General features: G+C 47.6%; 4 protein-coding genes across 4 annotated transcripts in view; 1 reads left to right on the top strand and 3 right to left on the bottom strand.

The window, feature by feature from the left end:
- Positions 1 to 583: 583 nt before the first annotated feature.
- On the bottom strand, positions 584 to 898 carry FOXG_21992 (uncharacterized protein; the record flags this gene model as incomplete). Its single annotated transcript, XM_018402372.1, has 1 exon — positions 584 to 898. One exon carries the CDS (start codon positions 896 to 898, stop codon positions 584 to 586), a length of 315 nt encoding a protein of 104 aa, XP_018255676.1.
- Positions 899 to 1,398: 500 nt separating this feature from the next.
- On the bottom strand, positions 1,399 to 2,109 carry FOXG_15116 (uncharacterized protein; the record flags this gene model as incomplete). The annotated part of the gene is made up of 2 exons (XM_018395185.1): positions 1,399 to 1,641; positions 1,750 to 2,109. The coding sequence occupies 2 exons, from the start codon at positions 2,107 to 2,109 to the stop codon at positions 1,399 to 1,401; spliced, it is 603 nt and encodes a 200-aa protein (XP_018255675.1).
- Positions 2,110 to 2,524: 415 nt separating this feature from the next.
- Positions 2,525 to 4,400, top strand: FOXG_15115 (uncharacterized protein). Its single transcript, XM_018395184.1, has 3 exons — positions 2,525 to 2,787; positions 2,839 to 3,818; positions 3,878 to 4,400. The coding sequence occupies exons 1-3, from the start codon at positions 2,551 to 2,553 to the stop codon at positions 4,302 to 4,304; spliced, it is 1,644 nt and encodes a 547-aa protein (XP_018255674.1). The 5' UTR covers positions 2,525 to 2,550; the 3' UTR covers positions 4,305 to 4,400.
- A 4,668-nt stretch (positions 4,401 to 9,068) lies between these two features.
- FOXG_15114 (uncharacterized protein) overlaps positions 9,069 to 11,048 on the bottom strand; it is a gene marked incomplete at its 5' end in the record, with an annotated part of 2,736 nt that continues 756 nt past the window's right edge. Inside the window, 3 exons of the mRNA XM_018395183.1 lie at positions 9,069 to 10,178; positions 10,228 to 10,805; positions 10,888 to 11,036. Of these exons, the coding sequence (XP_018255673.1) occupies positions 9,099 to 10,178; positions 10,228 to 10,805; positions 10,888 to 11,036 (1,807 nt within the window). The 3' untranslated portion in view covers positions 9,069 to 9,098. The remainder of the gene's footprint in view (positions 10,179 to 10,227; positions 10,806 to 10,887; positions 11,037 to 11,048) is intronic.

The following is an 11,048-nucleotide window of genomic DNA, read 5'->3' as shown; positions in this document are numbered from 1 at the left end:
CTCCAGGCAGCGTGAGCTTTCCCTACAAGCTCACTTGACCCAGCGTGAGCCTCTCACTTGGGCTCACCCTCACCACATTGGATCCATCACGTATATATACAACACATTAATTACCTGAGATAGAATTTAGGTTACCAGCTATGAATAAAACTTCTTTACCTGAATTGTTACGACCCCTGCGGTTACGTCACGTGTACCCCACATCTTTCAACCTTTCACAAAGAACCCTGTAATCATCTTTAGCGGAGGGCTGTGCTCGACGAAAGGAATACGAAGTGCTCATCGCTGCTTGGCAAACCCCCTGCTCAGCGCTGCCTCAAAGGCCCCGGATCTAAGTTTACCCAAGAAGGCGGAGTCCGCCCCAAGCACCTGATCGTCCGTAATGTAATGGCCAAACGACTTGGCCAGGTCACAGTTGGTCGACCGAGGAAACTCGGCATGGCAGATGTTAGTCCGTGTATAGCCGCATTCAGAACCACACTACAAGGTGACTGCATTCATTCTAAGTAAAAGTCGTCCCTTATATACCATCAGACGATTGTTAATACCCTATCCCATGTCTTGTGCGACAGCGCTTTATGTACTAAGCGTAGTCGATTTCTTTAGGCGCTTGATCGAGGTATAGCTTGACTGCTGGGTTTCTGAAGTCGTTGAGATGCTTCACTAGAAAATCAAGAACTTCCAGGTGCAGGAGGATAGGAGCAGCCTCAGGGGCTAAAAGAGGATATTTCTGATCCCAGAAGAAAGCATCAAACCTTTTCTCAGCCTTCCGGTCATTTTGGTCCGAATAATGCTTCAGTGTTGCGGCAGGGTCAGCCCGTAAAGGCGGCTTATTGTTGTCCCGTCGGTCGAAGATCATCGTCGATATCGCGTTCAACCAAGCCACAACATGGTTCATGACCTGAAACAACACCTTCCGTAACCCGTCATTAACCGCAGTAAGAAAGCTAGGTCGTCGTTTTATGGTATGGTTTATGAGAGCCGCTGCCGATGACGACGATGGTGCTGATGGCGATGATAAAATTGGAAAAAGATTTTTTTCTGAATTGGCATATAAAAGTTATGCTGCTGCTTTTGCCAAGTATCCTACAAATATCATTTAGTTTAGTTTATTGCAAGTAATAGTAATCAAGCAGTTATCTTCTATAATTAGTTAATGGCACTAAGAATACTAAATTGTTCGTTTATTAACGTTTATTCTCTGTAGAACATATCGATATAAGGAACCGCATAAGTCTTCTCTTCCTAAATACTGTGTACCACCATTTACCATGACTGAGAGGCATCCATGCCACAGCTGGACTATTTATCATACGCCCCATATAGCCAAATTCTAAGTAATCCATAACGCCCCATATTACTGGGAAATGCCAAAATACTGTTCAACGCCGTCCCCCCTTACCGTTCCATAACCAAGAAAGCGGTACCTCCAACAAAACCCGTGGCAATAAGAAGTGTCAAGATGCCAGCGCCCGCTTTTTCTGCTATTGTGATGGTCTTATATTTGAGCTTTCCGTCCTCCTGGCCCGAGTTGGTATCCCTGCCACCATGATTGCCCTTGAAAATTCCTCCAGTCTTGGATGTAACGGGCGCCTTGGCCTTATCCACCAGAGTATACATGAGGATAGATGCGGCGTTTATCTGCAGGCCAAAATCAACGATGTAGTCAAATGAATCGGCTAACCAGGAAAAGCCGCACGCCGTGCCAGCGGACCCTTCCTACCCTCTCGTGGGACATCCATCAAAGACCTTGGCAGCGGCTTGGACGCTCGATTTGAGGTGTGTTGTGATATTCGTGTTGGTGTACGGGGCGACCTGAGAAGTAGCGGCCATCCAGTGGGCGAGGTATCTTTTGAAGCTCCGTTGCTCCTGGTTGCACTGCTTATGCGCCTCGCAGAACTGCTCGTTGATGATGTAGTTCTTGACAACCTTATTCCAGACGTCGCTCGTCATACCACCTACGCGCTTTTTCCATGTGTCGCTCTCTGTAAGATTGTACAACGCGGCGGCGCCGTGGAGGAAGATACCAGTATTGCATAACCACTGCGTCTTAATGATGTTACTGCAATCTTGGCCATCTCCGATAGTGACGCCTTCGTAGATTCCCATATCGTCCGTTACCAGCCCAATTTTGCTCTGCCAGTTATACACCTTCTCGGTCCAAGCCGCATAGGCGTCATGGCCCGTATATGGAAGATCTTCCACCGCAAACCACCGTTACAGTGTTGTGAATCCCAGCGGCTGACATACTCGTTGAAGACGGCTTGGGTCGGATTATAAACGTCATGTCTCACAACCTGTTGCTCTTCCTCTATTCCGAATACTAGATCAAGAGAGAAAAGGTCTCTGCTTCCTTCTCTAAAGCACCACTTAGCGTAATCTAGTTTCTTGTTCACGAAGAAGCAGACTCTGGCTGGGTTTTCGTCCTGAGGCCACGGTGTCCAAAGCTTTGGTCACATGGTAGCCTTAAATTCGGCAGTTACCCCGCCTTTTGCTGACTGAGCCACACGATAGCCTAATAACAAAACGGGATAAATAAACAGCATCATTATGGCGGGCCTATTTTCACAGCTACATCGTAGGCTAAGCCGGACACAGCTTACCGGTAATCAGCCTAATTACACGGCATACTTTGCAACGCCGGGTTTGATCCCAAGTATGGGTGGTGCGAAGATGAGCAACCCTTTTAAGCCAAAGCTAGTAGACTTCATTGTCGAGACTAGGGACGAGTGGAAGCTTGCTGGTCTATCTATCGCGGTCGTCGATGGGGACGATACATTCACCAAGGTAAACCTACCCATCCGATGTTGAGCCTTCAGCTAAGCTCACATCACATAGAGCTTTGGATACGCGACTCTACCTGATACCCCTGCGACGCCGGAAACTCTCTGGTACGGAGGGTCCACCACCAAGGCATTTACAACCGCAGCTCTCGCCCACTTGATTGATAGCGGAGCGTATCCTGCTCTTTCCAAGGGTTGGCGAACTCCAATCATATCAATCATTCGAGACGATTTCGTCACAAGCGATGAATGGGCGACAAACAACCTTACATTGGAAGATGTCGCAAGTCATTGCAGTGGTTTAAGCAACAACGACCTCAGTATCAGACTTGAAGAAAATGGGAGACCATGGACAGTCAAAGATATTGTCCGAAACATCCGACACTTCCCTCTCAGGGCAGAGCCTCGTACCGAGTTTGATTACAACAACGAAGGGTACGCCGTACTCTCCTATGTCATTGAGAAGGTTACTGGTAAAAGGCTGAGAGATGTGTTCAAGGAACTTATTTGGGAGCCTCTCGGAATGAACTCGACTTTCTTGGATTTGCAGCAGGCCAAAGATGCTCCAGAGCACCTATCCAGGGGCTATTACTGGGACGAGCATAATAAGCGCCACGAAGCAGTCCCTTTCTTACCCACAGAGATCGTTAGCGGTGCGGGCGCAATTATCTCCAACGTCGTTGACTATACTAAATGGATTAAATGTCTCCTGCGAAAGGCATCGCCATTGTCAGAACAAGTTCACCAAGACATCCGGAGGCCACGGTTTATCCATAACCCAGACCCTGCGAACGGACTGGACGTTTCCCTCTATGGACTGGCCTGGTGGCGTACATCGATTCAAGGCAATGTTATTTACTGGCATTCTGGATCGACTAACTCACATGTTGCTCTAGTCTATTGGCTTCCTGACTTAGATTACGGGGTCGTGATCCTCGCCAATTGTCCTAGCCCAGCTACAGAAATTATTATGAGACGGGTTATCTATGACAAACTCGGAACACCAGAGGAGAAACGTCATGATGTTGCAGAAGAGTAAGTCTCATCTTGATTCGAGATCTTTTAGTAAGACGCAGACTGACGAAAAGGGGTAGTTTGCGGAATGCGCAGCGCAAACAGAAGAGGGATGTCAGAAACGCCACGGAAATTCTCTTCCCAAACCGTCCTAGTGGAAATCAACCTCCCTCGCTGGATGTATCAGAGTTTTCCGGAAAATACCAAGCTCTAGGCTATGGAACCTGGGAGTTTGTCGAAGTCGTAAGCAAAGGGACTCCGATGGGGGTAGTTTTAGTTGCCCATCGGAAAGACTTGCTTTGGAAGACACGTGTGACGCTGCATCACGTATCTGGTGACTTCTGGGTTGCATTTATAACGATTCTAGAAGGAGATGGACTACCCGAAGTATTTTTGGTGGCGGAATTCAGAATTGGTGCGGATGGCAAGCCCTCGGGACTGGAACTGACTTTTACGGATAGAGAAAAGGTCAATGGGGGCAGAGTCTTGCTTCAACGAATGAAGTAATATTAAGGGATGAATGAAAATTCGGAACGTCTATGTTGTTGTCATCTTCGTCAAGAAAATTAGATATAAATCGCAAAATAAAGCTACAAGACAGAGTGTTGACAATGTAAGAAGCCCAGAGTACGCATTTGGACTCGCGCTATTGACTCGCAGACCCCCTACTGTACCAATTACCACTGGTATTGACATCCAATACCAGTTTTAGTGGCCCGTGCACCTCTTGTTTTCCATCTCCTGCTCCTGGGCGGCTAATAGGCGGATGGGTACCTGTTCTTCTAAAACTGGACGGGTCTCGTCCGAGTTACCATATCTGATATAGCTCACTCCGCTATCGGATTGGAACTATTTCGAGTGGTTTTACTTGAAGTCCATCAACCGCTAATCTTTACTCAAAGCAAATCGCTGACTTTAACTTGTATAGTCTTGATTTATCCGAGCTATACGCTCATTATAAACTCTACTAAAGTTAGGACTGAACTACAATACAACTCTCCTCCTGTTCCGTGGCAGCATACAAGGCTTCTTGTTCATCGATATCCCGCTGAGCTATCTTCCACAGCTCGCCCGTACCTCTTCTGCTTGTAAACAGTCGTCCGTTCTCGGTCTCCTTAGCTACTTGTGCTTCAATTCGATCAGCTTCTGATTTATCCTAGTCTAAGTAAGCCATCATCTCTTCTTTAGTCCATTCTCTCGGACCCGTCGAGGTTTTGCAGCACCTCCCCATTTGCTTATAATCAAGACACCAGCTGTAGCTTGCTTTTGAGTATCCCAAAGGTAAGCCCATTGTCTTTCGATACTGGCGATTACCTAGCCAGGCTCCTGGGGGTTGAGCCTTATACTAATCCTCTCTAGACTTGACGTATCTCTGATGGATGGCTCGTGGATCATCATGCCTCAGATTTGTAGTTGGGCTCGAAGCTAGATCTCTCGAATTTAACTGTGGTGATACCTGCGGTCTACACGTCGATGGCGTAGGTGATGGGTGGCGAGGTTCTGGAGTCGTTATGTATCGGTCCACCTGCTCTGTTTCGATGGTCAACTGGGATGGCAGATCTTGACAATTTGATTCATTCTCAAATTCGAAAGTTTCCAAAGTTGTGATTGGTTGCCACTGTATTTCGCCGAGCGTTCTCATCACTGGTGGCCTTGGTTCCTCAGGGGTCGTAAAGGGTATCTACCCAAAGGTTTTCGAACACACCTGCGGCTGGTCTGAAGATATAACGGGCAATGCTCTTAGTTCCGAGTATCGTAGTGGGCACTCCTTTGAGTTCCTTGCGTGACCTAGTATATGACATTTGCTGCATAAAGGAGGGTTTCGTATCGGCCTCGCCTTCTCAATGACTTCAAAGCCGCCAAGTTCTCTTCTCACACTAGATAACGGCAAAGACGAATTCGTAGTCACTGGATCGACTCGCTGGCGGGGTTCTAAGAGGGGCCTTCGATTATCTTCCCGAGTCAAGTGCCAATGCAGATGAAAATCTTCGAGTTGTAGAGTCTGGTCTTGAGCTAATAAACCCTCCAGCTTGTGAGCGCAGGGCAGCCCTTGTGATCGTGAGAAAGAACCAGTACAGGCCGACAAAGGAGTAGAGCCTTAATGAAATAGAAGCTTTCGTTGCTGCTCAACCTTTCGCAAAGCTTCATGAGACACCCAACCACGTACTGCACCATAGAGAATACTGGAGAGTTCGATAGGTGTCCTGATCTTCTGCTTGGCTTGGTTCGACTTCAACTCCGCCAGTTGATTGAGTAGTGCATGCTTGATCGATCGCCAAGCTTCGAAAAGGTCCAATGTAGATACTTTGAGGTGGCTCTTAAGCAGCCAGTATATGCCTTCCACCCTTGAAGTAACGACGTTGTCAAAGTGGGGATGTTGATTGACCCACGCCTTCACCAGCTTCTCTTTGTATTGATCAAGCCAGTTTGTCTTGATATATTTGACTCCTTCGATATAATCCGCGATGTATTTCTTCTCAAACTTAGACACACATTTGTGGAAAGTTTGTTCATTTGGTGACTTAATAATCGAATGCCAGTGGCCGTAAAACTCATTCCAAGCCTCGATTCCCGGGTTTTCCCCTTGAGTCTGGCGTGTAAATCTAGGCTGGCAGTAGCAAAGAACTGCCTTGTTAGCATGCCAGAGACATAGCAGCGGCCTTGATGATGGGAAGCAAGTATCGACAGCATTCATACATGCTAGGCAGCGATCAGTCAAGATGACAGAGGGATGCCTAATCCTGTGGTTTTCGCACAACGATCAGAATCGATCTAACGCCCATAAATAGTCTTCTTCACGCTCCCCACTTAGGAAAGCAAACGCGACACAGAACGAACGTTAACAAGAGTCGACACCGATCAAGTCCAAAAGTGGCATGCCGTATTTATTGGTTTTATAGATACAGTCTAAGATTAAGACATCCGGATATGCCTGTAGATATGCCACTGAATCGGGATGCGCAAATAGAACAGCTTTGACTCGACCGTCGGTGCCGGTTTGAAATTGACTCCAAAATCCTTCTCTAAACAGCTGATCAGCAAGGGCGTTAATGCTGCTTTGTCCTTGACACACTTCTCGTCTAGCATCTGCAATACGATTGTAGATGTCCTGTTGTGTTGCTATCGTGTCGGTGTTCTGCCGCATGTACGTTCTAATTTCTTTAGGGGCTATCCCAGCATTGGCAAGGCCAGTCAGTTGAGACAGGTGCTCCTTAGACAGTGTTCGAAGTACTGGGTGGGCGGTGGTGTCTTGGCTAGGTTCATGGTTATGTAGTGAGAATCGGCTGTCAGAACGGTGCCGCAGAGTCCAGGTACTTCTATCATTATTTTCCTTCGCCAGTACAGAGAACTCGCAGCCTGTTGTTCGAGTTGTCATCTTACGTTGGCGTTCTCTGGAAACGGTTGGATGGTTACGGCGACGATCACACATGTACGTGATCGTCCTCCTGCCAGTTTTCTCCTTAGTTGACCTTCCAGTTATGAACGCATAGCCCCTGGTCGCTGCCCAGGCGTTGATTGCCTCGAATAGCGCCTCCCGTGACTCATACTCGCCTTCAGGAGGGAGACAGTCACCAGGAAACGGTGTCGGACTTTGAGATTGGTTAACGTTCATAGCGAAGCAGTCGCCGTTAGCCCGTAATCTCGACACGATTAGCAGCGAGTGCAGTAGAACGCGACATTTGAGATGGCGCGAGAGGGAGACCGATAGCGGAGTGAGCTATACCAGATATGGTAATTGGGACGGGACCCGTCCCATTTTAGAAGGACGGGTACCCGTCCGCCTATTGACCGCCGAGATGAAAAGAATGGTGCACGGGCCAGAAAAAATGGTAAAAATTATGCTCCAAAAGTCTGTAAACACCCCACCCTGTAGTAACTCAATCTGTTCAACCGTGATAACCTCACTTATACATATTTAATTTAAATACAATCCAACAATAATAAAAGTTCTATCATTTTCAAGCCCTGATTTTTCTATTTAATATTTTGTATACCATCCCCTTGCGCGAATGCAGGCGTCAAGTCGGCGGGGGAGTGAGCCAATCAGACGGTTAATCTGCTCTGGTGTAATTGCCGCCCACGCCAACTTGATACATTTTATCAACTTTGCTCGATCAGACTCGTTGTTTTTCAAAAGATCTAATTGAGGGAACATCTTTTTAATATTCAGCTTTAATTGCTTCCAAATATGCTCAATTGGGTTTAAATTAGGACTATGAGCAGGCCAGTCAATCCAGGATATGCTGTGTTCCAACAGCCAGTTCGTCGTAGACTCTGACGTGTGTATACGAGCATTATCTTGTTGGAAATGGCGAAAACCAGTCCAAATAGGAAGTAAACCTTCCTCCAAAGCCTGTTGATAACTTAAAGAAGTATATCCTCTTCTTCGTGCAGTCTGATCGCGGATCATGACGATGATATCAGACTTGCCGCCTCTCCAGATTGCTCCCCAAACCATGATAGATAATCGCGACTTTCCATGAACTGTCACATTAACTAATTCCTTCATAAACTTCTCATGAGGCTTGCGGAATACCCAACCTCGTTTATAATTAGGTTGCGATTGAACTGACGATTCGTCGCTGAAAATGGTCTGAAGGCGCCGTAAGTTGAGTGAAAGATTCCCGAGCGGCGTATATCCGCAAACTTTAAAACGACATACCTCCAGCAATTCTTCAATATATTCCTTCCAAGCTTGACACCATAGAAACCGCTGACGAGCGGTTTCTCTAGATAGTGGAATTCTCTGCATAGCCCTCCATTTGCGACCGTAATCGTACCTGATTACTCGGCGTATTGTTGTCCGTGAGATTTCGCCACCTAGATAATTGACAAGCGATTCGTATGTAACCCTACGGTCGCGTTTAAGTGAAATTAATACGTACCGAATCTGCTGAACCGTGAGTTTTCTAGGACGCCCAGAACGACACTTTTTGTCCAAGGTTTGGTGAGTTTTCCAACGTTGAAAGATCTTGAAGATTGCGGCAGGTGAACATCCGGCCTCCTCGGCGACATCCCGGTATGACCTTCCGCTCTCCACAGCTTGAACGATAAGAGCTCTAGCAACCTCACTAAACTCATGATTTCTTTTGCGCCCAGCGCACATAATAGACAAAATCCCGTTCTTTTGCGACATGTTTTGTCGAAGTTGTGGATGTTTAAAGAAATTGGACCAGTTCACATTCATCATGGTGGATTACACGTTGGCGGGGCAGCGTTTACAGACTTTTGGAGCATAATTTTATTGGGTGCCATTACCAGTGGTAATTGGTACAGTAGGTCTAATCATATATTACCTTTCTACCCCTTATATATCTCTGAAGCTTTAGTTTTCTCTGGGGAGGGGTCCTCTGCTATGATTTGCGGCTGTGGTTCCAGACCGGCCATCGGTCTGTTTTTGCCCAAGTCCACATGCTTTTCGGCTTTGTTCTTGCTCCAATCCGCAGTAGACATCGCAAAATTGCTTGACTGCGGCTCAAATAGGGTCGTTAGTACACGACCAAGCGACGTCTGATTCACCCGGTAACGCATCTTCTCAATGTTTGGCCGTCCAGTCAAGAGCGACAAAGCCGCCACAACTGCGATGAGTGACATACACGCGAGGAGTAGGAATGCGGGTATGCCATATCGCCATCGGTACCGGATTTTGTGCACTAGTGGAACGACAGACACGTCCGCTGCGTGTTCCGGCTGTGCATTCCTTGCCCCCAGCACGCCTTTTGTTCCAACCACGGCCGACGCGACAAAGTCAGTCCAGAGCAGTTTTAGAATAGTCGAGGCGGAGTCTGCAGACCTCGACAAATCCCGCCACTTCAGCCACAGACTCATACTTGTCTTGCCAACAACGTCGTTGGGAGACAGGCTATTGGCTACCGAAGAGAAGATGGTTACAAACGCACCGATGGGGGCAATCGAAGCCGGCAGATTTCTATGCACAAATCCGGGGTCAAGCTCCCATCGTACTTGGCTTAAAGAGCCTGATCCGAGAAGATAAAGCGATTTGGCACGGACTGTTGAGATGTTTTGGAATTTGTCGTATGCAGGATCAACGATGCCCCAAATGGGTTGGAACACTTCGAGTTCAAGCGGAGAATCCTCGACGCCCCATAATGGCATGTCGTCCTCCGAAGCGTACTCTTTTTCTTTGATCTCCTTGACCACAAGGTTTTCAGACCTCGCGTCTGTGCCGTTGTAGAAGAACGTGACGCTTTTGACGGTGGCCTTCACAGCTGAAGCACAGGCATACAACGAAGACGACCATTTACTTTTGTCGTCAAAAACGTTCTCCGGACCACCATCAACTCTTTGCGGGGTGCCTCTGATGAGATTACATATGACGAAGGTGTGGTTCAGTTTGGCCGACGCATCAGGTTGAGTTCCCTGGCATAGATCTCCTAAAAGTTGTTAGCGATGCCTACTAAGCGGATACATAATTCTTGCTAATTCCAGTAAAGTGGTCTTTAGTAATATTCCATGGATTTCCGTATAGATCATCGGCGTTGCTGGTTGCACTCGTTGCAAGATGGCCGCCAAAGTCGTTCGTGAGACCAAGTGTTAGATACGTGGCGTCATTATCCAGCGTCAGCATCTTGAATTCTTTTCCAATTTTCGATTTGATGTATTCGAAAGGCTCAACATTCTTGTCTTGATCTCCGGCATTTGAGATGTTCATGAACATCATGGAGAAAGCATTAGTAGCCCACGCAGCCTGGTACGCTCTCGTGTTCAGGTCGGGCTGGTTGACCCCGTTGCGCTGATCATCCAACGGAGCAGTCGTATTGATATTGACAAAGCCGCCCCTGTCGGTAAGGCGAAGCTTAGAAACCGAGACACCAGCATCTGTTTGAGAGCCCGTTGTTATCTCAAAGTCAAATGTCGTGTTTGTGTCGACACACTCGACGTCGGGTTCCCAGAATAAGAGATCTTCTGTCCACGTAACCCCGAGAGGGTAGCCAGATGGAATAGTGTGATTCCGGAAGCCAATTCTGCCCTCCCTTGCATCAACAACTAACCCTTCAACGGCGCGCGCACCATCCAGAAGCGAAATGGTCTCAAGACGCCGGTAAATTCCGGAAAGCGACTGGCGTACCGTTGTTCAGCTGGCGGTCGTACTGCGTTGTTGTCTGACGCCACTCGATGTCGAAGTAGTTGGAGATCGTGGTTCTCTCGTACCGAGTGCCGCTGGTGTAGATCTCGCGCAGGATATCAGGTACGGCTGGATCTATGGGTCCGAGCAAGCTACAATTGCTT

The sequence above is a fragment of the Fusarium oxysporum genome, chromosome 1 (assembly GCF_000149955.1).
Source record: "Fusarium oxysporum f. sp. lycopersici 4287 chromosome 1, whole genome shotgun sequence".
Taxonomy (NCBI): domain Eukaryota; kingdom Fungi; phylum Ascomycota; class Sordariomycetes; order Hypocreales; family Nectriaceae; genus Fusarium; species Fusarium oxysporum.
This window is presented reverse-complemented; position numbering and strand designations above follow the sequence as displayed.

What these genes read in the sequence shown, in the direction of transcription:
- FOXG_15115 (XM_018395184.1), top strand. Translation starts at nt 2,551, where the DNA reads ATGGCGGGCCTATTTTCACAGCTACATCGTAGGCTAAGCCGGACACAG. An exon ending in GGGACGATACATTCACCAAG is followed by an intron (nt 2,788 to 2,838) that starts GTAAACCTACCC and finishes CACATCACATAG; the next exon opens with AGCTTTGGATACGCGACTCT. An exon ending in CGTCATGATGTTGCAGAAGA is followed by an intron (nt 3,819 to 3,877) that starts GTAAGTCTCATC and finishes GAAAAGGGGTAG; the next exon opens with TTTGCGGAATGCGCAGCGCA.